The 26,904-nt window shown below is 36.8% G+C and overlaps 2 protein-coding genes across 2 annotated transcripts in view; one reads left to right on the top strand and one right to left on the bottom strand.

Moving 5' to 3' along the window:
- Positions 1-4,765: 4,765 nt before the first annotated feature.
- Positions 4,766-24,337, bottom strand: Tsen15 (tRNA splicing endonuclease subunit 15). The gene is made up of 5 exons (XM_020169449.2): positions 24,173-24,337; positions 21,243-21,324; positions 20,812-20,947; positions 6,588-6,729; positions 4,766-6,076 (listed from the first exon to the last, which is right to left on the bottom strand). The coding sequence occupies exons 1-5, from the start codon at positions 24,296-24,298 to the stop codon at positions 6,056-6,058; spliced, it is 507 nt and encodes a 168-aa protein (XP_020025038.1). The 5' UTR covers positions 24,299-24,337; the 3' UTR covers positions 4,766-6,055.
- A 96-nt stretch (positions 24,338-24,433) lies between these two features.
- Colgalt2 (collagen beta(1-O)galactosyltransferase 2) overlaps positions 24,434-26,904 on the top strand; it is a 113,000-nt gene continuing 110,529 nt past the window's right edge. Inside the window, exon 1 of the mRNA XM_074047272.1 lies at positions 24,434-24,726. The gene's annotated coding sequence lies outside the window, so the exon portion shown is untranslated. The remainder of the gene's footprint in view (positions 24,727-26,904) is intronic.

Below are 26,904 nucleotides of genomic sequence, written 5' to 3' on the forward strand. Positions count from 1 at the left end.
CCATCTGAAAAACAAAGTGAAAACACAAGGATTAGGGTGTGCTCAAGTAGCAGAGCACTTGTGTAAGTGTGAGGCCCTGACTTCAATCTCCAGTCCCACTAAAGGGAAAAAAATGAACACTTAAAATCAAACTGATTGTATGTGCTGAGTCTAACAATAAAATATTTGTGCTGTCTTCCTCCAAAGTTGTAGTATTATCTTGTTCATGGGGGGAGGGTGCTACAAAAATGTCAAATGAAATTTAATCATTCTGCAAGATTAAGAATTAGAGTTATGGTACAATTTTAAGCAATAGCAAGCAGCTGGGGAATACTGGGCATAAGACCCTTCCTCGTAGAGGTGAAATCATCATTGATAAGTTCCCTTTGTGCCAACACAAAATTTAGCTCCAACAAGTAGAGAAACTTTCTGAGCTATTCTTCATTTGCAATTAAAATATTTTAGGTTTGCCTACATAAGAACATGAACATGAATGTATTTATCCTCTGAAATAAAGCTCAGTAAATACATTGCTTATGAATATGGTTTTAAGAATTATCCACAAACAGCTTGACATTTTGCTACATTTGTTCAAGAGTATAAGCTGATCCTATAACTGATCCTTAAATCACTTCCTGTCTCCCTCCAGGACTAATTTTCTTTCCTCCCAAAGGCTTTTACACACATTAATGGATTTTTCTGTACCATATAAGAAAACAGCAACATGGCACTCTGAAAAGAACAGTGAGCAAGGTATCAGAAGACCTGGCTTTAATCCTCACTACCTACCCTACTTACTTCCTACTACAAGAGGCCATTACTTAACCAGTGGGTGCCACAATTTATCTTTTGAGAAGTTAATAATAAACAAATAACATCAGCTCTATTGTAAGAATCAAGATTAAAGGGTACAAAAGCACCTAGTGAATAAATTGCAATGTAATTATAACTTAGCTGCCTTGAAACACTCGCAAATTATTTTATACATATATTTTGTCTTTTCTAGCCAGCCAATAAAGGCTGGACATGTAGCTCAGTGGTTGAGCACTTGCCTAGCATGAGCAAGGCCATGGGTTCAAGTCCCAGAAAATAAATGACACTGTAAACCTTCTTTTTTAACCATACAATAAATTCCTAGAAAAGGTACATTGCACAATTTTTCTTTGTTATTTGTTCCAATGTTGAGTTCTTTGGGACAAATAATTCACATACAATGATTGTTTGAAAACTATTAAAAGCTGTTGAACCTCTTCACCCTTAAGGAAACTGCATGAACTACACAAACTTCATACACTGCATGCAGGTAGAGTATTCCTCGATTCCCATGGACAACATGCTTCTGGAGTTTTGGCTAAGCAAAGCTGTAGTTGGCCGAGTTCCTTGAGGGTGGAGATCATGTCCCATTAATCTGTTACCCAGCATGTACCACAGTGTTTAAGCATATAATACAAAGAGTCCAGTTGTAATTAACTGTATTGTGTCCCCTCACCCCCAAATTCCTGTTAAAGCCCTAACCCTCCAATGTAACTGCAATTGGACACAGGTCCTTTGGGGAAAGTATTAGGATTAAGTGAAGTTAGAATGTAGGGCCCTAATCTGATAGGGTGAGTACCCTTTTAAGAAGAAGGAGAGATTCCAGGGGCACACAATCTATCTATATGACACAGAAGAAAGAACAAGTGAGGACCTACCCAGAAGGTAGATACCTGCAAGCCTCCAGAACTGTGAGATAATAAGTTTCTGTTCTTTAAACCACAATAGCAATTTCTTATGTCTGTCTAAGCTAATTAAGCTATTGGTTAATGCCTGAAGATAAATGAATGAAATGAAGTAAACTTTAATAAAATACTTAATGTTACCTCAACAATCTTTAATTTTGCTTATTAGTTTTGGGAAAATTTTCCAGAATCACCTAACCATCAGAATAGCACAATACAGTTGGGTATTTTTTTTTCTTTTATTATTCATATGTGCATACAAGGCTTGGTTCATTTCTCCCCCCTGCCCCCACCCCCTCCCTTACCACCCACTCCGCCCCTTCCCTCTTCCCCCAACCCCCCCAATACCCAGCAGAAACTATTTTGCCCTTATTTCTAATTTTGTTGTAGAGAGAGTATAAGCAATAATAGGAAGGAACAAGGGTTTTTGCTGGTTGAGATAAGGATAGCTATACAGGGCATTGACTCACATTGATTTCCTGTGCGTGGGTGTTACCTTCTAGGTTAATTCTTTTTGATCTAACAGTTGGGTATTCTAATGTGATCCTTCCATCCCCTTTCCTGAGCAAGCACAAGCAGTTCTTATTCAAAGAACATTGAAAGGATTAGGCTGCGGTAAGGAAGGAACCCTTATTAGCCAGAAAGAAGGGAAACTGTCCTGTTAGTGGTTCAGAGGATACCATATTATTCCACTAACAGTCAAGGTAAAATACAGTTGATGAAGAAAGACCTTCTGGACAGAAGAATTGTTGGCAGGAAACCACCTGAGTTCTCCTGCTGGGGCTTGCAATGGAAAAAGTGAGCTCAGAGAGGAATTCAGCACAGAATGCTCAGAAGTCATTTGGTTCTAGGTTTATAAAACTACAAAGCAGTGTCAGCCAAAAAAATGCAGATTACAGGACCTTTAGAGGCGATTACCCTTCTATTCTGGTTGTAGCTTAGAATTCTAAAGCGCCTCTGCCCTCATATTCATTATAGCAGACAAATGTTTAGAAACATTCCGAAGAGGCCCAGGTAGGAGAAGCCAAAGAAAGTTAGTGTTGAACCTTTGGGCCTAGATAACTCCATATTTCCCCTGTGCCTTCCCAGCAGAGGGAACTCTGACCAGGGACTCAAAAAAGAACAGCAAAGACAGCAGCAGACGGAAATCCTTACAAGCCCTTCTTCCTCTCTTCTCCTCAGCTAGAGAGGGCACCCCTTTAAGGGAAGAAAAAAAGCCTATTCAATGTATTATGCTGTTATTTAGCCAGCACAGTGTTTCAGAGCTAAAGCCTCTTTCTATGTGATTGATCCTGAAATTCATTGAATTAATCAAACTTTTGCAAGGAAAAATGAAACGCAGACTTTCATATGGATCTGAACAAAACCATAGTCTATAAAAAACACCCCACCCCACCGACTCCCAAAGACTTTATTTTTAAATATAGATCTACATTTTGAGCAAAGCCTGAATCAAGTCACATATTTAATGCCAATAGAGTGTAATTTTAGAGACCTGCAGAAATGGGCTGTGAGGACATAAAACTTATTTATATTTTTATTTATGTGACTTCCCACAGATTAAAAATAAAATTTTAAAGAGCACTTAAACTAATCTCTAAAATTTCAGACTCCTAGAGTTTGAAAATGTGCTTATCTCACAGTGCCCTCTAGTGTTCAAGTGGATCATTGCCTGAGGCGAAAAGTAAGCCACTCTATAATTAGACAAGTCTATAATTAACATGGACTAGTTCAAATATTTATTGAGAATCTACTATGTACCAGTTACTGTGGAAAGTGGTGAAATACAGAGATGTATTTGAAAAAGACATGGCATCTTTTTAAGGCAGTCAAAGTCCAGCAAGGGAGACAAATGTAAATTCAATTACAAAATTACTTAATCAAACAAACCACTTTACCTAGTTCTTCACTAAAATGAGACAGACATAGCTGGGTTGCCTACCTTTCCAAACCATGTTGGACCATTATTCACGCTCGCAGGTATCTGGCTGGCTGTGGATAGAACAACTTTGGCCAAGTACACAGGGAACATTCTGAAGTAAGAGTAAACATCCCAAGACGTACAGTGGGATTGAGTCATGGCTTTACAGACTTGAAAAAGTGCCTTTCAGTCAATCCCAAGACACTTCTGATCTTGTTACTTACAGGCCCACTATCACCAGATCCAACATACAAATCTGACATTCCTTAAGCTTTACACTTCTATCTGAAACAGTAGACTGTGTGTCTAGCACTGTGATGAAAGCTTTCAAACAGAATCAAACAAGAGTGGCAGAGTGGCTCAAGTGCCTGCCTAGCAAGTGTGAGGCCCTTAGTTCAAACCTCAGTATCGCAAAAAAAAAAAAAAAAAAAAAAAATCAGAATCAAACAAGACCCCTGAGCAGTCAAGAGACCCTAAGAATTTAAGAATTTACCATATATTGTTTTAGGATTCTTAGATCTGCAAATTCCTGCCTGGAATCACAGAAACACACACTGCCCTTAATAGGTGCATCATCAGGCCTTCTAGGGAAGCAAAGGGAATCTGAAGGAGTTGTGGAAAACTTTCATCAAGAATAAAAATGAAATTCAAATACCATCCAAGGAATTGAGTCAACAGCCACTGCAGATCAATAATAATGCTTTATTCTATGTTGTACTGTTTCTAAATTTTGTCATTTCCCATTCTTGTTACTGTTGTTTGTGGGGCCTGTGACCTGCTTCTAGCCAAAGAAACAAGGCCAAAGGGATAGTATGCATGCTCTTACATTACACAAGGCCATAAGATGTATCCTTCTGAGACTCTCTTGCTGGCTTTGAGAAAGCAACCAGTTGTGCTGGGATGGTCCATGAGGCAAAGAGAAAAGGATGGCCTTTTGAGACTATCACAAGGAATGGAAGGCTGTTGACAGCCACATAAATGAGGCAGCAGTGATACATCAGACCATTCCCTGGTCAAGCCTCTGATGAGACTGCAGGCAGCTAACCCACACCAGATTGTTTACACATAAAGACTGTGAGATCCTAAATGTGTGCTGCTTTAATTACATTGCTAATATTATTATGTAGTGATAGATGACAAACACAGATTTCAATATACTTTTTATTTTAAAACATTTTAATATAAAAGTACAAATAAAAACTGAAATACTGAGGGAAGACAAAGCCACCCATCCTACTATAACCATGGTATCATATTTTTATTATATGCTTGGTATGTTACTTGCAGTCATTCTCACACTTTCATATTTTGCAATGTTTTCACTATAACATTTTCTCATGTTTTTCATAATATTCATCACTCACTTTTAATGAGTATATAATATACTATTTATCGATTTGACTAACTAGACTAGGGGATGACAAATGTAGCCCCACATTTGTAAATAAAGTTTTACTGGAACATAGCCATGTCCATTTATTTACATTTTGTCCATGGCTGCTTTCATGCTACAACAGCAGTGTTTATGACAAGATGGTATGGCCTGCAAAATCTAAAATATTTACAGTCTGATCTTTTAAAGAAAGTGTGCTGACTCCTGATCTAAACTTTTTAGTGGTTCATAATTTGGGCTATTAAAAGAAATGCCACTGGGAAAATGTTTTGCATATAACTTTTCATACTTTGGACAATGTAACTGGGGGTATTAACAAAAGTAGAATAACTGGATCTAGTTAATAAAGACATGTTTTGGGCTGATATTGTCCTCCACTCTGTCTTTGTAACATTCTATCTGTAATATAATAAGGATGGTGGTGATAAGAATGGAAAGGAAGGCCCAGTACTCTTGTAGGTAGCATTTCTCTGGTCCTTATTAATCCAGACATGTAAATTTATACTATTGATATTTATAGTTTTGATTTAAAGTCAACTGAAGAGGAAATAACAGTAAGTGCAACACAAAAACAACCCAACTGAAAGAAATCCTTTACTTTCACCTGGAGATAAAAAAGCAGGCCAAAGTAAACTCTCTAGGTGTCAAAGGCCATAGGAAGGCTGACTGTAATACCGAAAGGCACTAAGAGGGCAGAGGAAGGGAAGAGGTGGTGGTTTCAACAATGACAGCTACTGTGGGACTGAGAGAGGCAGCACATGGGTTCCACTCCTCTGAACACATATTCAGCATACACCTACATACAACTGCAATTAAACTGTCTCTCTGAAGAAGGTTCTAGAGTAAATACTCTATTGTTCAAATGTAATTTTTGAACAATACAAATTCTTCTATCTGGGAAAGTTTTATTCAGAAATAAAACTTATGAAATGGAACCAGCTAATCAACCTGGACTATCTTGAAATAAAAGGCAACGCAGGCTGATGGGTCTCAAATCCATCTTTTAAAAAAGATGATAAAGTTAAGTGTCGAGAAGTATAGATGTCATCTTCTAAGGGAAATATTCTGCAACATAAAAAAAAAAATGGATCAGGATGGATCTTTCCCTAGTAAAGAATGAAATTTAAAAGCAAAATTAGATAGTTAATATAATTATCCCAATTATGCCAACAAAGCATGTGAAGGAATCATATATAAAACAATTATTTTATTAAAATGTTCTGTCAAACTGTCAGCCAGTTAAACATTCCTTAAAGAAATGTTCTTTTGATTGAAACTTATTAGTTTTTACATTTCACGTCAGTTACTCACTAAATAATTAAATGCATGATAACTTCATGAAACATTCTGGAAAATGATGACACTGTTCATAGAGTAGGGGAATCAAATTATTTTTTGCAAATAACTAGAAAGATGTTACTTGGTAAAAAACATAGGCAGTTTTCTGAGGGATAAAAATCAAGCTTTTTTCTTGAATTTTTTCATATGGCAAAGGAAGCAGTAGTTCTATGAATAGCTTAATCCACACTTAGAACGATGTCATAATTTTCCTGTTCTCATTATTTCTGTCAGTTACCTGAGCGTCTGGCAGCATAAATCCATCAGTAAGTTTATAATAGACTATTGTAGAATCAGATTCCACTATAGCCAAAGTAAAAGACATCGGCAAATCTGGATCACCCTGCAATTTTCGAGATGCCTTCAAGATTTCTCTTATCCTGGAAATAAAGACACAATACATGTAGGAGTCACAGTCACTCAATTAATGATAAGAACACTGTAAAACCATGGGGAAGAGGTAGGAAATGAAATTATATTCACAATGCTACGGAGATGTCTAGAGGCTGTCTTCTCACATAGAAAATCCTGCAAATAAGAATTACCGAGTGACTTTCAGCCCTTTTCAAAAGAATCACCTGTCTCTCCAGACAGGTGACGTGGGTTCCACGTGCATTTGGGAACCCACAAAAATGGGACACTAATAGTTTTTGTGCATCTAAATTGGCTAAGGACAATGGGTGTTTATTACTCAATTTCCAAACTGATGTCTTACAGTGGAACAATGTGGTATTCAGGTTTGCTATTTTAAAAAACGGATTGGCATTTTTACACGGGGCTTATATTTACTACCTTTAAATAGCTATCTATTATTCCACCAATCCCTAATTTACACAACCACTTCCCTTTTATAAAGTTCTCTCAGGTTTTTAATTGAGGCAAGCAGAGAAAGTATGACACTACTAAAAATAAGCTACACTGGTCATCTTTCTGCACATGGGTATTTCATTTCAAATATTTCTAAGTCTTTTCAAGTATCAGAATCATTAGACTGAGTAGTTATTTTTATAATTATCAATATGAATTCTGACACTTCAAAAAAGCTAACAGAAAAATATAGAGTGAAATTAAACTTTTTAAATAAAAATTATTGGTAGTGTTAAGATTTTAGTTTGTTTGCCGTGGGAGATAAGTCTACCGAATCTAATATTTAGGTCTTTAAATCTAGCTTCTGTTAGCCACAATCTAAAAATCCTTATTACTTGCTCAATAGGACTGTGATTTAAAAAAAAAAAAAATCAGTGAAATGTAACCTCCTAAGAAGCTTTTCAACCAGGCAAATAAAAAATGATCAGCTGGGCTTTTTCATTAAGCCAACCAATTCTCCAGAAATTGGAATAAGATTTACTAGCATATTAACATTCTGCAACTGCATACATAAATATTCTGTGATTCCAATTGCACATATGTTAAACACACTTGGTATTATACGAAAGGGCTCTAATGTTAGTTTTCTGTATTCATATGGTTGGCTTTATGTCTGCCACTGAGCTCTTTGTTTTCTTAGCATCACATGTCTGTTTTGGTCATCTGATCTGCCTTGACCATGTTTTTTTGCATTAAATTGGTATTTTCTAGTGTATAGTTTTAATTTTTTTAACCATAGCTTTTGAGTTTCATAATAGTGGCTCTAGAGATTACTAATGCATCTTCATTTGTTACAATTTATATCAGATTAATAGTAACCTAATGCTGATAAAATACAGAAACTGTTTCAATATAGCTTTATTCCTTTCTCCCTCCCTCTTTGTACTGTTGTTATATATATAACTGTTACTTTATATATATAAAATCTTAAGTCTTCTTAAAAGGTAATGGGAGAAAGGAGAAAAATATATTAGAATCTCTTTATATCAACATAGTTAAGATTTATGGTATTCGTTATTTCTTCACATTGTTCTCTTGTGTCAATTACTTGTTCCAATATAGCTCTATTCCCTCCCTCATACTTTGTGCTAAAATTGTCATGTATGTTGCTCCTACCTATTCTATAAACCTGATCAGTTGATTTTTGACAAAAGTACAAAGGCAATTTAATGGAGAAAATCTTTTCAATAAATGGTGCTACAAAATGCAGACAGTATATACTATATACATAGAATCATTGTAAGGATAAAAGAAGTAATATATATGAAAGGGCTTTGCAAAATATAAAGCAATCACTGAACATAAGTATTATTACACAGTAATTACACCTGCTTTGCTACCTTGCAAATTGGGATGTAATGTTTGTCTCTGCCACTGACTCCATGGTACATCTAAAAACAGATACTAACCCATACTAAGGTACACTGTGCTATTAGTGGAAATACAGGAAATATTCATTTTCTGAAGTACCTAAATCTCAAAAATTGACCTGGCCCTTAAAAAATGACTTTTTGCAAAACATTACTTTGTGCTGAATTGCACAACAATAAGCTAGATTCCTGACTTTATGAGCAATTTACTTTAGAGAGAGAGATTCCAAGTAACCATAGGTATTAATCAGAAGCTTCACTGCTTTTACTGATGGGAAGCAACACCCCAATAAAAGACAGCATACTTTGATTATTTAATCAATGAAAATCTTTTAATATCACTAAATATTTTTCTTCTTCAAAAGTGGCAAATCACTATCCTCAATTAATAGTCATAGAAAAGATGAAAAAGAAGAAATAGACGGGAGATCGATAAGAATTTTAATTTACCCAAGTCTTCGTTACCACTGTGTGTCACAGTTATTTCTCAGTATGTAATATATCTAAAATCTAGTGTATATATAATGCACACAAAACCACTGCAATAGCACAGGTTAAAATCAATTTTACTAAGCATCCCTAACTTTCAGACTGTGGTGAGAATGGAATACAGACAAGAAAACCTACTAAGATTTTTACACATTTTCTGTTCCTTAAGATGTGACACTGTTTAAATAAAAAAAAAGTAAGTGTGTGTGTGTGTGTGTGTGTGTGTGTGTGTGTGTGTGTGTGTTTCCTAAGATAGACTGTATGGAACTCTAGAGCATATGTAGAATTTTCAGATAGAAATTTCCATCTCATTCACTGCTCTTCTTCTCAGTTCGTATTTGTTTTCAGAGTTCTTTGATATAATAAGCAAAACATTTTCAGAGTTACTTCAAAACCCATGTGGGAAACCCTAAGGTTTGAAAATTAGCTCAAAGTTGTAAAGGGGGTTTTGTTTTCAGAGTTGAGAGAAATCACTGTCAAAAATGAAATGGAAGTTCCCATCTCTGAGGTCTTGTTTACTATTTGGCAGTTTTTTGGGGGAAAACTACCAATGAATCTTCACAGTAATAACAAAATAAAACAGTTTATCTTCCTGCTACTTAGCGCATACTTAAGAAGTCTTATGAAGTTTCTTGTTCAGGATCTTTTCTAGTCTATTTTTAACATATGTTTAAAGTAGATCCATCGTCTTTCCCCATTCCAGACTTTTCTTGTTTTCTCCTTTAGAGTATACTATATAAACTCATAAAAATGTTCACTTTGCCTTTGAATCAACAGACTGGGCTTTCTTAATCTATTAATCTATTAATAATAATATTAACAAAAGGTTATAAAGTTCTACTTAATAAGCCATACACAATTTGAAGGATGCCAAGATGGTGAAGCATCACCAGAATATTATAACTTCAATTTCTAGTAGATTTGAAATCTTAATTTAGAAACCACAGAAATCAACAAGTGGAAATGTCCTATACGAGGAATTTCAATTTTTCTACTCAGTTAAGTCTCAAGGAAAAAACCCCACTGAAAAAAAAAACACGTATCAGTAACAATCATAGTTGTTAACAATAACAAAACTGGATGTTCAAAGCAGAGTTTTACTTTTTATAATTGTTCATAGATGAGTTCTACATACTGAAGAATATGGGTATTTCTAAAGCTAAATATAATCAACTTGACAACAAGCAGTTAACACACTATTTGACTAAAATCCTTAGTCCAAATTACTTCAATGCTTTCCGTAAATTTTAGCATTGATTTTTCTATAATGATCCAAAAGAAGAGACTAAGTAATCTCTGGAGAAACTGAAGAAAATAATACTTTTAACTAAAAATGTTGAATAGAATGCATGTACCAAGAGTTAAAATTAGTACTACTTTCAATCCACAGAAAGTAGTTATCTCCTGTCCTCCTCAATGTGGTCAAATTGGAATATGCTCTAGCCTTATCCATAACTCCTTGATCTAACTAACTCCTTGATCTGCTGCATTATGATAAAACAAAATGACACCCCATAATGCAGTGCTGAAGCACAGTGAAATATACAGTACTGAAAATGCCATGATTATCCACAGGCTTAGTCCTAAAGAAAAGCCTCAGGGATAGCAGATTACCTCCTTGGGAAGCGTGCCAATGCCTTCAAAGTAAAAACAAAACAAATCAAAAACAAAAAAAATAAGGAAACTGAAATCTCAAGGGGATTTACTGAACAATCAAGTGCCTATCCACCTAAGGGGAAAGCATTCTGCTAATATAAACTGCAAGCCTTTTTTTGAGGTAAAAGAAAAATGCTATGCTAGATGAAAGAAGTTGCCAGAACTGGAGGCTTCACCAGCAAGCAAGCAACAGATTTCCAACAGAGGTCGAGTGAGGACACTCATCCTGATATGAAGGGAAGCCTAATGACAGAAGTCATTTTATCAGTTAAGACTTCCAGCCCCAAATAAAAGTGGCCAAGAAACTTTATAAGACTATGCTCCCAGAGAACGGAAATAGTTTCAAATACAGGGAAATAATAAATAGGTATCTTTCAAAGAAAATATGTAGCATTTTAGTATTAAATCCTGGAACTAAGAATATCTCTGGGAATGTTGTAAAGGAGGAACTTGGTTCTAGTAACCCTTTATCCTACCATGAATGCATCCTTTCCTAGGACACCAGAAAAAGAGAAGAGGAAAGGACAGTGTGAATATGGGTGAAAAAGAACTGAACCAAAAGGTTAGGAGGCTGAATAGAGCACTGTTACAAACTTTGTCATATTTTTTAAGCCTCAGAAGGTCGTGCATATACTATTCCTTCAGAAAATATTAACTTGATGCTAACTGCTGCTCTCTAATGGGAGAATAAAACTGACATAGTGTCCATTTCTGAATGTTGGTGGGAAAATAATGCTGCTGGAGTATGAGGTGATTAGTGCTATTGTTTCTTGAAGGAAAGAACACATCTTGTCTCATCTAAAAATACTTTCTAAAGCTAATGTAAAATAATTTTTATATGTTTGCATTAAAATACTATGTTAACTTATGTATTCAGATGGTATATCCATATGGAAAGGAACTGAGATTGTTTTCTGCCTAAGAGAATCTAAGGAATTCATGACACAACTGTGATAAGTGCCTGTGGAGATAAAGTACATTTTCCCTGGGCACAGTAGTGGCATGAAATCATATTCATAGATTCACGAGGATTTGAAAACCAGAAACTGCTCAGCACAGGTGAAAGATGCATCAATTCCAAAGTGCTTTCAGGAATGGAAGCTTGTGCAACATGTTCCACCTTGTACCTAAGTTGGTTTTAGAATGGCAGTTACATACTCTTTGAGTTACTGCATATAGATTCTTAATAAGTAATACAGAATAAAGGTTTGAAAAACAAGGTCTTTACTCTGAGCTTCAGAATGAACAGAGTTGCCATTTACTGACATGGGAAAAACTGCAGAAGGAGCAAGTGTAGAGATGAAGCAAGAATTCTTTTTGGACATGCTATTTTGAGATGCCCCTTAAATCACAGTGGAGATAAAAATAAGCAGTTAAAAGTATGAGTCTGAAGTTTCTAATAGAGGTTCAAGTGGAAATATGAATTTAGGAGTCATCAGCTTACTGACCACATGAAAGCAGATGAGGCTGCTTGAGGAGCACACATAAGAGAAAGGAGAGCAGCCTTGAGTCCTAGAGGACTTCCACACTTAAGAGGCCAGAGACTTGAAAAGGCAAGTGAAGGAGAGTTATTTAACCTCCTCAAACCTCCAGTGACACTCTTGCACTGACAGCTGATCAGTTCCTATCTCCTGTACACTTGAATTGGTGTCTATTACAGAAAACAGAAACAAGTAACACAATTCATAATATGCTCACTAAAAATATTTTCCCATCTTTGTGTCAGGATATGACAGTGTTTCTTAAAGACACTGTAGTGACAAAACTCTTGTCTAGCTCTTCTTACTTTGAATTCCTTAATCCCTTAATAGGTCCTTAAATTCCTTAACTCATTTATCCTTACTAGATTGCTTCTCCTGAAGTATAACTTCCTAGAGGGAGGGTTACTTTTTAAATATTCTTTCTTTGTCTCTCCTTTCTTCCCTTCCTCTGTCATTCCTTCCTCTCATCTCTCCCTTCTCCTCCCTCCTTCTCTTTCTCTCTCTCTCTCTCTCACACACAAACACACACTCACAAATAAATTGAGGACTTTCTCACCAGCTGCAGGTAGTTACTCCCTCTGCCATTACTATATACCCAGTCATAACAAACCTTTCTGCAGACTCTCTCAGCCCTCAATCCTTTGCTCGTGTTACTATACTTCTTCCAGGAACATCTGTTCCCATCCCTGTTCTGTAGTAAATGCACATGCATATTTCAAACACTCGTCTTCCCCACAGTTTTCCCAGCTCTCTCACCACCTATGCCATCACAGAGATTAGGTTGCCTTCCTTAGCAGTCTTCCTCAGTGCCTGTACCTATCTCTGATTACATTTACCACAGTGGATACAAAGTCATAAATGTCTGTCCATCTCAGCTGTAGACTGTGAGCATCTTGGGGGAAAAGTATGTGACAATTTATACCCCTCTAGCATAGGCTTCTCATAAACAAATGAGCAACTTAGAAAACAATGTAGTAAGCTGCAGTTGACCTTTTCCTCCTTTCCCCAAACCAAAAACACCTTTTATTTTGTCTTTAGATAGTCTATAATTATATTCACATTCATTTATATTCATTATATTTAATGCTTAAGGAAATGGATAATTATATACATCTATAATATTTTTATTCGATACATTTTAGTGTATAAACAGTAAATAAAATTTTCATTTGCCCTACATAGCTCAGTGTTTTAAAATATCAGTTTTCTTCTCCCCATAAAAATATTAATACAATCGATATAAAAATAAATGATTGGTCTATTTATAGTATCTGGGTGACTACTGAGATATGTTACTGGGATATGTTATTGTGAATAAAATATTTTTTAAGGTAATCATGTCCTACAAAGAAAAAACACTATTGACAATGTCTAAAAATGATATTGGGAAAAATTCTGATGAAGAGAAAAGAACGACAGTTCACTGAAATCAATGTAGGAAGAAGAGTGCATTCTTTTGAAGACAGCACTGTGACAAGGAGAACATATTTCATTAAGAAAATCAGAGACTAATGTTTTGGGCTCCAAAACGTTATTTCTTATATGTACTGAATTGTTTTCACTTCTCTTGAATTCTTTAATTGTATAAGAATCATGCCAAAAGAATCTTGATTTCACCAAATGACAAAAGTTCTTAGACTTTTAGCTTTACGGCATCTAGCAGAAGAGCAATTTGATATGTTGAATGTAAAAGTCTTTTCCTAGAGTAGTTTCAGACTGAAAGGGATGCCCAGAAAAAGAACATCTGGAATAATTTTCTCAGGTAAAATGGCTGAAAGGATACCAATCACCATAAAACAAAAGAAAGGCCACTCACTTATGGGGGCGGGGGAGTAAAATGGTCACTGGAGAGGCTGCATCTTTACCTTCACTGCCCTCTTCTGCCTCCAAGGGGAGAGAGCTTATAGTTTAGTTAGGTGTGAAGGAAGGCTGATTTGTTTCAATTTTGAAGGAAAGACTTTCCATCCTTTGTGACAAAGGAGATTTATGGATCATTTTTAAAATGGGATCTTAACTGTTTTTGGATTTTATAACTGTATAATAAAGCACTTCATTTTACTCAGGTTTTTAAAACACATATAACCACAGATAAGTTTAAAATATGTCAACTATGGTTCTGGTTTCCATTCCCTCTCGTATCTTACTGAAAGTACTAAACTGACATTGAAAATTATAGAAGACATAAGGTTTATCAGAAAACAAAACAAAACTGGTAGAAAAGAACAGAAAATCAAATTGGTTTTGTTCATAATTTGGGCCATGATAGAAGTAACTTGAGATATTTTCCCATTTATAGTTGCCTATAATCCAAATTCCATTTCAAGAAAGTTATAAAACTAAAGCCCTAACTGGTGTACTCTCTCACTTACCACACTCAACAAATATCAATAGCAAGGTAGTCTAAACAGAAGCCATTCAAACATCCAAACATAATTTTGACTTCCCTAGCAGCTGTAGTTTGGATTCTCCTTGTTGTCCCACCTTAAAACCCATCAGATTGTTGACCTCTGTGCATGTGATTTCATACCATTGCTGTGTCTGGGGAAAATGCACCTGTATCTCCAAGGCATTTATCCAGGTTGGTTACATGGATGCCTTAGATTCACTTAGGCAAAAAACAATCTCAGGTCCTTTCCATATGGATACACCACCTGCCTATACATGTTAATGTGGTATTTTACAATGCAAACTAAAAATCACTTTACATTAGCTTTAGAAAGTATTTTTAGATGAAAGAAGATGCATTCTTCCCTTCAAGAAACACTAGCAACTAATCACCTCATACTCCCTCAGTTTCATTTTCCCCATCAATAATCAGAAATAGGCACTATGCCAATCTTATTCTCCCATTAGAGAACAGCAATTAGCATTAAATCAGTATCTTCCTAAGGACCAGTATATAAAAGCTTCTGACAAAGTGTTTTAACTATGATCATATATACTCACAGCCATTCAAATACACATTCACTTTGTAATGGAATCTGCCTACACTTGTGACAGAAGCTATGTAATCAAAACCATCAGTTCCAAAGCCTGGAAAAATAGGTGTGAAAGTGCTATTTTTCTAGTAGTAAGTACAAAAACTGATAGGACACTTTTATATAAAATTAATATTCTGGAAAGTATGTATCAGTCTCATTCATTCACATTTCAACATAATTTAGGTTGAAGTCAAAGGGGAAGTTAGCACCAATAGATCCATGGAATAATATATGGGCCAAAACCCATGTTATTATAAAAGTAAGGATAGTGATTATTTTTGTGAGGAAAGAAAGAGTTATGCCAGGCACATGGAAGGATATCTGGGATGGCTGGAAAAGTTATATTTCTTGACAAAGGTTGGAGATACTTGTCTTATGGTAATTTATTAATCTACATATTTGTGATTGTGTAGATTTCTGTGCCTGGCTTTATTTTACAATAAAAAGACTATGAAAACACCAACTAAATGGGAAGAACTATAGTATAAGACTTAACTATGAGACCTTGATGCAATTCACTTAGTCTTTTATTATCTCTTGTAAACAGTAGGGATACAAATAAAAATATATTTTTAGTTTCAGCATTTTTATATGTAAAATTGGTATAAAACAAATACTCATATACCACTTGGTTTTAGTGATGATGAGAGTATACTTGTGAAGGTTCTGTATACATTCTGTACAAATGCAGAGTACACTTATCAGCACATTCTATAGTATCACTTCCCTACTTAAAGCTCATTACCTTACCAACACATTTTACAGTGTTATTTGTGGAAACCCAGGACTCAGCAGACATGCTGCAGGGGAAGGGCATCAAGTACAGTTGTACAGAGAATGTGGCGTGAGTGGGTTTGAAATCTGGCCTTCACTAAATGCCAAGCCATGAATTCTGGTGAAGAGACTTTTTTCTTCATATGCCCAGAGGAAGCACCTTTTTCTAATTTGCTCAAAACCACTCTGTGTGCTAGCTGTAGCCCTGTTCAAAGGTTCCCCATAAATTAAATACCTTCTTTTTGTCAAACAATAAAAACAGAAAATGTCAGGAGTGTCTATAAAGTTAAGACATACTGTCTATTTGTATTTCCTTGGTTACAAATAGATTTGTATATTTTGTATGAACGTTTGTATTCTTTGCCTATGTTTTCTATTGGCTCATTTTTTCTGTGAGTCACAAAAACTAGCTATTTAATCTGAATTAATCTTTTTTTTTTTTTTTTTTGGTGGTAATGGAGTACTCAGGGTCTTCTTGAGCCATGCTTCTACCCCTTTTTGCTTCTGTTATTTTTTAAGATAAGGTCTTGTGCTTTCTGCCTGGGCCAGCCTTGGTCTGCAATCATACTTATGCCTCTTCCCACATAGCTGGGATTACACGTGTGTGCCACAACACCTGGCTTTCTTTAAGAGAGAGTTTCGTTAACATTTTTTTCCTGCCTGGCCTCAAACTACGATCCTCCTATTTCTACCTCTCAAGGTGATGGGAATACAGGTGTGAGCCTGTGGTAGTATTTACCAATTATACACATGGCATGTCTCTTCTCCTATTATATGAAAATTTATATATTGCTAGTGGGAGTGCAAATTGATAGTAATCTTTTTGAAGAACGCTGGCAATAACCTAAACATGTAGTCATAAATGCCCTGTATCTCAGCCATCCCATCTTTAGGCTCCTACTTGTAGGGAAGCTATGAGTACAAAGAGATGCTTACAGTGCTATTCATTAGAGTACTGCTTGCAATAGCAAAAAAAGTGAAAATAGCAATAGTCTTCACAATTTAAAAAAGATTTCCTGCCTCATTTCCATCCTTCCCTCTTTTCTTCTGAGTTCTAATTTATTCATCATCTCTTCACTGCCTTAAGAAATATTCTTAAGCAGTTATTCTTACTAGATACCATGCTAGGCAGGCAGTCTGCTTAACTACTTTCAGTAGCCTACCAGACCGTGGTTCTTTACCACCTTGGGGAGACTTTTCCTGTCCTTCCCCTTGGTCCTGACCTGACTTTTTACATGTCCCTATTAAGTACCTGTCAGTACTTCATTAGCTTTGTTATTCAGTTACCTAGTAATCAAACAAGTGGAGATAATCCCCACACGTTTAATAAAGTATCTGAACAAAGGACAATTCTGTTGTTGCTAGATCTCATCCAACAATTACCAAAAAAGAAATAAAATGTATTTTCTAAACTAACATTCAGTGCTAGAATACTACCTTCCTGAATAAGCCTTGATCAACATGGTAACTCTAGCACTTAGATCACTGACACCTAGGAGTCTCTCAAAAGAACTTATTGAGCTAAAAGTTTAAATTCTAGGCAATATTATCTGACAAATGATATTAAAAAGTGAACACAGAGTAAATTTATTTTTGTGGTGCTTTATTACTAAGCAAAAAATATTTGCTATCTTAAGTAAAAAAATGTGTATTTCCAGTCATGATGAGCTACTGTTGTATCTTCCCACCCAAGTACAAGACTACTGAAAATCAGTAATTTTCTTCTCTGTATTACTAATGGAGGAAAGTTCCCACAGTAGCGCTAAAAGTCTGAAATTGCAGCATTATTGCTAGATACATAATATTTTCTATTGAAAGCTACATTAGAAGTAAAAACCATATAAAAGTATGCCTGTAACTTAAAAACATCACTCCTGGGGAATGAAATCACATGCACAAATCTCCATTTGCTAAAAAGTTATCTGTATAGTTTGAGTTGAGAAAAATTTTAGGATCTAAAAGGCATAATAAATCTAAATCTAGTGCATACAGACTTTGTGTGTGATATTTTATATATTATTCTATTTTATAGTTATTAATATTTATATAAAGAAAAGACACAAAGACTTAAACCCTCTGAATTATTGAATGCAAGAGCATAAAAATGGCCTATCAAGTTATCATCCCAACTAACTCTATTTAAAGAAGAAAATAAGCTGAAGCTAATGAAGTTAGAAAGGCATTAATTACTAGTTAAAAAAATACTAGAATTGTGGACACAAATTTATACTTCCAGACTTCTGAAATCATTTTGATTAAAACGGACTACTGATTTTATTTAAGGTTAATTTCAAAGAGTTGTTACTTGCCTAAACAAATAACATAACAATAACACCAGTTATTGTTTTAGTAATTTAAAGACACAAAGGATGAGTTCTAAGGAATTAATTAAGAGTCTCTCAGATGTGAGAAGGCTTGGAAATCATGCCAATAAAATCCAGAAAGTTCTAGTGATCAAATCTGATGTCAACTCGATCAACTATCTGTGATTCTCAAAGACAGAAAAAACTCACAGTGAAAACCACTCAAAGAAGCACAAGAATAGCATCACATATCAAAAAACAATTTCCATTATGAATCATATGTACAAAAATATTTCATAAAAGTCTGCAAGTTAGTTCATTACACCTTATTGGAATGTGCACAATGAAAATAATTACAGTAATTTTAATTTGGAAGGAATCTTACATGTCATAGACTGGTAATCTAAAACCCATAGACATTAACTATGTTGTCAATCATCAAACAAAAATATTAAGTGCTAGTATTAAATCACTATGCACTTAGTCACAGTGAACTAGTAAAAAAAGGTATTCCTCAAAGCCACTCATGCTGGAATTTAAGGTGTTCTGCCCTCTACCCCACTTACATGCTCACCCGAGCGTAGTAATGTATGTATCCTTTCTTCCTACACCCTACTCCTGAGGTATGCTGCTTCCAGCTCAATATTATACGCTTCAACTATACACTTGAATGCCTCCCTCCCCATCTTTCCATAATCTTAATCTATCAGTAATCACCTTTTCTTTTCTATTCTCAGTCTTTCTGTCAGATAGCTCACACGGCAGCTGGTTTTCCCCAGAGCAAGAAGGAGAGTGCCAAGACAGTCATCATCTTTTATAACCTAATTTTGGAAGCAACATCCCATCATTTATGACAAATTTTATTCATTAGAAGCAAGTCACTGGGTCCAGGCCACACTTAAGGGAAAAGAATTACATAAGGGCATGAAAACCAGAAGGCCAGGTTAGAAGAAGCCATCTTAGAGGCTGTCTGCCACAGCTTCTAAAGAAAAGCAGGAAGGAAGACTTGCTCACCAGATCCTAACACTTTTCATGAAGCAAAAAATTAAGATGAAGTACTGGAACAAGGATAGATAAACTGATTAATGGAATACAGTAGAAAACCCTCAAACAAATTAATGCATGTGTAGAATCTGGAAAAGCTATTGTTTTCCAATAGCTTTCTAGTAGCTTTCTAGACAGACATTGTATCACCTTAGCCATGCCTCAGTCCTTTTTTTGCTTTAGTTATTTTTCAGATAGCGTCTCAAGTTTTTGCCCAGGCCTGGCCTCAAACAGCAGCCCTCCCAATGTCTACCTCCTGAGCAGGTGGGATTATGGGCATGTGTTACTACACATGACTGAGGAGAGACTGTTTGAAATGGAGGTGAAAGGGTCACATATATGAAAGCTGGGTCCCTAACCCCTTCTACACCATCAAAAAAACTAAGAACCTGTAAAGCTCTTAATGAAAATACAGTTTAAAATTTTTTACACCATTAAACAAAAATATTTTTTTACTTTAACACAAAGATGTTGATTATAAAAGAACAGATGGATAAATATGCTTATTAAGAAGTTATTCACTAGAAATACCTGAAAAACAGAAAAGGACAAATTTGAAAACTGGAAAACAGAGCCAACAGATTGCCGAGAACATATAAAGAACTCATACACATTAATGAGAAAACCACAAACACCCAACAAGCAAAGGATATGAATAGGCATTTAAGAGAGAAATATAGAAACATATAATATCACTAGTCATCAGAGAAATGCAAATTAAGACCATAATGAGATAATCCATTCAACTGGCAAAGATTAAAAAGTCTGACAATACCAAATGTTGGAGACAATACAACTCCAAAGGACCTTGTTTACATTTCTTACAGAAAGTAAACTGAGGCAACCACTTTGGAAATAGTTTGAAATTATCCTCCAGAGCTGAACACCCCATCATCAGAAGACTGGCTGTGAAAACCATGGCATAATCACACTAAGGAATATTATACAGCAGCCCCCAAGATGTTCAATGAACAAATTTTTATCACTATTAATCTATAAGATGAGCCTCAAAAGATTACCTATCTTTTTGTAAAGCAATTCCTAATGAGCACGGGACTTAGGACAACAGTTACTGTAGACAGTGGAAGCAGGATAAGGAGTGGATCCATAAAATTAGAAGTCAGTTATTGTTGGGAATCTAGTTTTGGTTTGGGTGGTGGGCTTAACTATACTTACCTCATTATTAATAGCTAAGTAAGTAAGTAAGTAAGTAAAAGACAGGCATGAGCTAATAATGTGTGTCATGAAAATAAAGGCATGTTTAATTCTGTGAAACTACAATTTTAAAAGGAAAGATCTCGCAAGCTACATGAAGCTTTCTTCAACTTGCATGTTAACTGTACTCTTCGTCAACTCTGAATAGCAAGTTATGATTTGTATCACATCTTATAATATCCGTTGTTTTAAGTGTAAAGAAAGATCTTGCCTCTTTACCAAGAATATAAATATTTTCTTCTTTAAGAATGTGTTAAACTAAGACCAAAATCACCTGCTCACCTGTTATGGCTGAGAGAAGCAGAGATGGGTGTAGGCACCACAGTCTGTAGCCCTTCCCCTTCTATCTCAGTACCAACTAGGCAGATGAGCTGTAGTTCTGGTAATCCCACACAGTTTACTTCATGCCAGCTTTTACCTGAAAGAGCATCATTGAGTGGACAATAATGTTTATAAAAAAAAAAAAGACAAAAATTCCAAACTTTTACCTAATACTCAGCTGAGCAAACAGCACTTATAATATTACTCCTCTCTACTTTTTTAGTCGTCTGCTACCTAATCATTCCCAATGTAAATGAATGAAAAATACAAATACAAAATTAACCGGCAAAATAGCAAATGCAAAAGTGATTGATTATGTCAATAATGCTATATCCCAACCCAACGCCCCAAACCCTCACCACAGCCCCAAGAACAAAGCAGTATCAACTTACTCTCCATGAGGTCCAGGTAAACCAAGAATGCTATATAAACTTGGGTGGCATCTCCTATATCTAATTCCATCATTTCTAAATACTGAAAATCAAAATGTAATTGTCAAATAGGGAAGGAAGAATCTTTTAATATTTTCTTTTAATCAACAAGTATTCACTAAATACATGCACATATAAGATATATAAAAAGTATCTTCTAGACTTAGTGGAGGTTAAAGGGAATATAAGATCTGATCTCGGTCTCTAAAGAGTCTGCAATTATTGGAGTAAATCTACACATAGTCTTTCCTCTAGTATCCACAGGAGAACGGCTCCCAGATCCCGTCCTACTACTATCAAACTCCAAGAATGCTCGTTTTTTTATATAAAATGCTACAGTATTTGCATAAAATCTATGCACATGTTCCAGTACACTTTATTTTTTTCAGTGGTACTGGGGTTTGAACTCAAGGGCTTCACACTTGCTAGGCAGGTGCTCTACCACTTGAGCCATTCCAACAGTCCTTGTTTTGTGTTAGGTTTTTTCATGGTGGGGGTCTCACAAACTATCTGCCCGGGCTGGTTTCAAACCGCAATCCTCCTGATCTCTATCTTCTGAGTAGCTGGGATTACAAGTGTGAGCCACCAGTGCCTGGCCCTGTACACTTTAAACCATCTCTAGATTTCCTAACTGAATTGTAAATGCTACATATCTAGTTGTTACATTGTATTGTTTAGGAATAATGACAAGTTTTTATAAGTCTGTATATGTTCAGTACAGACACAATTTTTAAAAAATTTTTTCAATCCAAAATTGGTTGAATCTGAGGATACACACCCTGCAGATATGGAGGACCATCTATACTTACAATTGTTAAACAAATAACAGTAGATGACAGAGACTAAAACCATCTGAGTAGGAAAAAACATGACACACATGTCATAGGAGCGCTACTCAGGGGGCCTGGTTGATGACTGTTTCATGATGGATGGGATGCAAGTAGGATATGGATGATTTGAGTACAGCATCAATGTAGGTAGTCACACAAAGATGGGAATAAGCCATACATACTGAAGAGCCTATAAAGAAATCTATTTATCAGGGGAAAAAATTAACAGTATTTTTTTGTTTGGACAAGTTTGTGGGGAGCCTTTCTTTCCCTGGCTTCTTCCTGCAAGTGGAAAGACTACTAAAATACCATTCCTACCTTTCTCACTCAAGAGTAAGAAGTTATTTAATTGTTGAATTTTAAAACAAACTACTGCTTCTTTCAGACTTGCTGGTCAGCACAAGGGGACTTTTTCAGAGCCTACTCCAGCAGGGGAAGCTAGAGGCTGTCCAGATATATCAGTGACTAGGTGGATAAGCAGAACTAGTAGAAGGTGAGATATTCACAGAACCTATACGTGGGCAGATCTGAAGTCAACTTCATGATAAGAGTACCACCTTAGAAGAGCAAGGTTGAGGTGAGAGACCAAAACAACAAATGTGTTTGAAATTAACACCAAAAACATAATTTAGAACCAAGTTATAAGGTCTCTGTGGTTAAACTAAAGACATGAATTTTGTAAGGATACACTAATTTCTAAGTAAATAATGTAATACAAGATGTGTCTGAGGGTGACAAATCTGATGGTATTTTACTGGATTTATTGGTAATTTTCAAAATCAATCACAAAAAGGAAGACCTGGAAACACATCTACTATTATTTCTCTTCCTTTTTTTTTTTTAAATCAATTTGATCCTTGAAGAAAAAAGGAAGATTTAGTGGCCAGAGTCACTCACATCAAAAAGAAAAAAATCTGCAAGTATGAAAACTGTGAAAGCAACATCACATCTAGATGAGGTTTAAAACAGTTATGCAGCATTTTCAGTATATCTAATACCTTACAAAAACGACCAATCCTATGAGGTAAGTACTATTATTATTCCCTGCTTTTTAGATAAAGAAACTGAGGCATAATGAAATCACTCAAAGAAACCAAGGCACATGAGATCAAGCAACTCGCATTAAGTCACAAAGCTGGTAAGTGACAGAATTAAGATTCAAAATCAGGAAGTTTGAATATGAGTTCATGTTCCCAACCACTGGGCTACTCTTCTTGCTACCTTCCTTTAAAAAAAAAATAGTAGTGCTATAGTTTCTTTTTGGAGAAGATAAAAGGGACAGAGAGCAGGGAAGACAAAATCAAGCAAGAGTAGAGAAAAAGGGTTCATTCTCCATTTTTCCCTTTTCTCGGCAGTTCTGAGATGATTATGAATTACTGCTCTCAAACAGAAAAGCGCAATTTCATTAACATACCAGCCCAGTCCATTTGAGTCCTATAAAGCCCACTTCTCCATTCCCTGTCAATCCAGTGCTTGTGGCCTTATTACTCAAAGGCAGAAGCAAGCGAGGGGCTATCTGTATCTTGTTGCTAATGCAGAAAATACACTCAGGACATGCACAGCTCTGCCTTGGGCAAGAACCTATTTAAACTTTCCAAGAAATCTAAAAAATGAAAGACTCTGAACCTGTGCACAGTTAAGACGCACACGGTGGGCCCAAGGCTAAGTGCAAAAGCTACTGTGCCTAAACTTCTATCACTGTGAACTCCCAGATCTTATCCTGGACGAACTGCCTCGCACGGATGCTGTAACGAAAGATAGCAAAACAGGTTGTTAGAGGAGTGCTTAAATTAGGGGTGTCAGATTGAAAACGGAGGGTTGATGTTTTGCCCTGGTTTTTAAGAATGGCTTTGGTGGGGGGACAGCAAAGGTGTCAGAGCTGAAGTTCAAATCATTTATTAAACAAAATAAATGACACTGCGTACGGCTGCCACGGGGCGCACGGGTCCCGCACGGGTCCCCAGGTGAGGTCGGTGCGGGTCCCGTAGAGGGAGCGCAGCCGGCAGTTCCGCCCGAAGTAGGGGCCGGGCCCGACGCCCCGCTCCTCTCGCGCCTCCTGACCTTAGGGTGGGTGCCCATCCAGGCGTCCTCGGGGGCCCACGCGTGAGCGCCGCCGCCACCGCGAACGCCGCCCGGGGCCACACCGCTACAGCCCGGGGTCGGCTCGGAGTCAGCCCGCTCCTCCATGCCGGCCCGTGCCGCGCGCGCCTGTGGTGCAACACCACCCGGGTCCGACCGGAAGCAAGGGCCCGCGCGCCGGAGTTCCGCTTCCCGCCGCGGACCGCGAGAGCCTGGGACTCACGCACTGGGCGGGAAGCGCATCCGTGCGCCGCTCGCCGGGACACCGAGGGGTGCACCTGTGCGGACGCCCTCGCGTTTCGTTTGCTGCGGTTTGTTCAGCTCTGAGCAGACTGCAGACTGAACGAGGTTGAGTCGTCCTCTGAGCCCAGCCGCCTTGACTCAAGGCAGTGTTTTCTCCCCAGAAAATGGGGTACTCAAGGCCTCTTGGCCTTCCCGCCCCGGGAACAGGAAAAAGCCTCATTCAAATATGGCTCTAGCGTTTAAACTAGAGCCGTATTTTTAGAGTAGACCCACCTTTCAAGATCGGAGGACATGTGAGTTGTTAAATGGGTGGCCACAGAGGGCAGGTGGAAATCAGCTTAAGCCTGTGACCTGGAAGCTAAGGACGAGGGGCGTCAGATGTGCAGGTCGGGCATTGTAAGCTATGGATGAAATAGAAGCCACTGGGGGCCCCGTTCCGTTTTAATAGGATCAGTCCGGCTTGAGACTAGACTGGAGGGGGGCAAGGGTAGGAACAGGGAGAGGCTGTTAGATTAACCAGGGCAAGAAATGACTCTCAAAATCCTAAATTCCCGACAGGATAGACCTTCGACGTGCAAACACCATAGACTAAGAACCTACTATTGAAACTGACAGAGAAGAATGTTAATGTGACCATGATAACTATCCTTGATAAAGTCAGAACATGTTTTCAATGGATGAAACTTTGAAACAAAAAAATGTCAGCACTGTTAGGAAAACGCCGCACACAGCACACAAAGGAGGCTCACGAGAGGTATCTCATGTCCAAAAGTTTAATAAGCAGGGTGGCTGGCCGAGAAAAAATGGCGCAGCAGCTTCTCTCGGCGGATCTGGCCTTAAGTAGCATTTGGGAGAAAGCAAGGGCTAGGGACAGGCAAAGGTAGGTGGCAGGAGATAAGGGATAGTGAGGCTTTGTTCTGCAAGGAATGAGACCAGCTGCGGCTCAGGCTGCAGAATGGTGACAAGGGGAAGTTCTTATCAAGCAGAGCAAAAAAAATTTTTTTAATCTTTAAAACCCAAATGGACATTCTGTAACTGAAGATTATAATTTCAAAAATAAAAAGTTCACTGGGAGATTTTAACAGCCAAAACGAAATAACAAAGGAAGAAGTAGGTGAACTTGGAGGTAGTGAAATAGCAATCATCCAACGTGAGTAACAGAAAAATATCTTTAAAAAATGAGCAAAGCCTCAGAGACTTGCCAGGTGATGTGAAGCAATCCAACCTAGCCACTAATGGGATAATAGAAAAAGAAAAAGAGAACGGGGCAGGAAAAAATTGAAGAAATAATGACCAAAAATTTTGCCAAATTTGCCAATACAAAATGATAAAAGAATGCCAATTAAAGTAGCACACAGGAGTTCATGCTATTTCAAACTTTTACAAGTAAAAGAAAAAGCCCTGAATGCACCAAAAGAAACAATTCACACAAGGAAGTCACACAGATTCATAAATTGTCCTAGAATATTTTGCATTTCAATGAAACCATTTTTTGCTTCACATAGGTACCAAACCCCAAAGAAACAAATAGTACTGAAATTAGTGCACTTCACTAATTTAAATGTTTGGAAATGAATAAATCTTTCTCTCTGGTCCCTGTAGAGCCAAATCAATTCATATTATACTATTTATAGAAACAATAGTAACATTTTGTTGCTAATGTGAGCAGAAAGGAAATTCTAGAAATCAGCAAGAAGGTCTAATGAGATTAGAGCCCAAGTGAACAAAACTCAAACCTCAAGGGAATATTTTCAGTTTAAGTTTAAGAAAAGCAAAGGTGGGGGGATGAGAGGGGGTTAGGGAAGCCCAAAAGGATGAAGAAAGATCCACAAACTGAAAAAGAAGTAGATGAATACTATCCGGTGGCAAATAGGTTAAGTACTATTTCTTAGAAAAAAGACGTAATATTTTCAAGCATAAATATTGAATGTTTCTGACATTTGATGTCACCGCATATGTGAGAGTTGAAGAATAAAAATGCAGTGTCCTTTGGCCTCCAGATAAAGCAATCAATAGGTCTGATTGATTGGAAATGTCTAAAATTGAACACAAAGGATTTGAGGACACTTAAGACAACCTAGTGTGTAAAGTACAGAGTTAAAATGGCTCTTGTGGCAATCTAGAGTGAAATCCATCAAAGAATGGGGTGGAGTTTCAGCTCCTGATAGACTGAAGGATTTCTCCTTTTGTAAATACCTCAATAGTTTGCCATATTAGAGAACCAAAGTGGTTGGGAAAAAATGCTAGGTACAACAAATGAAATTCCCTCCTGAGTATACTGTGTTTCATCAAATTCTGTGTAATGTAGAACTTGCTATACTTATTTCCCAACTTGATATCCCAAGCCAGACCATTTTATTCTTACAAAAAAAATCTCTAATATCTAGGCAGAGACATATTAATCTAGTTAGATTCTCAAGAGGGAAAGCAAACATTTACTTGTGATACAAACCTTTACTGTGTTAAAAAAG

This window comes from Castor canadensis, chromosome 11 (genome assembly GCF_047511655.1).
Source record: "Castor canadensis chromosome 11, mCasCan1.hap1v2, whole genome shotgun sequence".
In the NCBI taxonomy this organism is placed as follows: Eukaryota; Metazoa; Chordata; class Mammalia; order Rodentia; family Castoridae; genus Castor; species Castor canadensis.

Bases quoted from the DNA above. Each gene is read 5' to 3' on its own strand.
- Tsen15 (XM_020169449.2), bottom strand. From the start codon at position 24,298: ATGGAGGAGCGGGCTGACTCCGAGCCGACCCCGGGCTGTAGCGGTGTG. The intron at 20,948-21,242 runs GTAAGTTGATAC...ATGCTCTTTCAG, and splicing joins TTACCTGGACCTCATGGAGA to GTAAAAGCTGGCATGAAGTA. The intron at 6,077-6,587 runs GTAACTGACAGA...TTTATGTTGCAG, and splicing joins TTATGCTGCCAGACGCTCAG to AATATTTCCCTTAGAAGATG.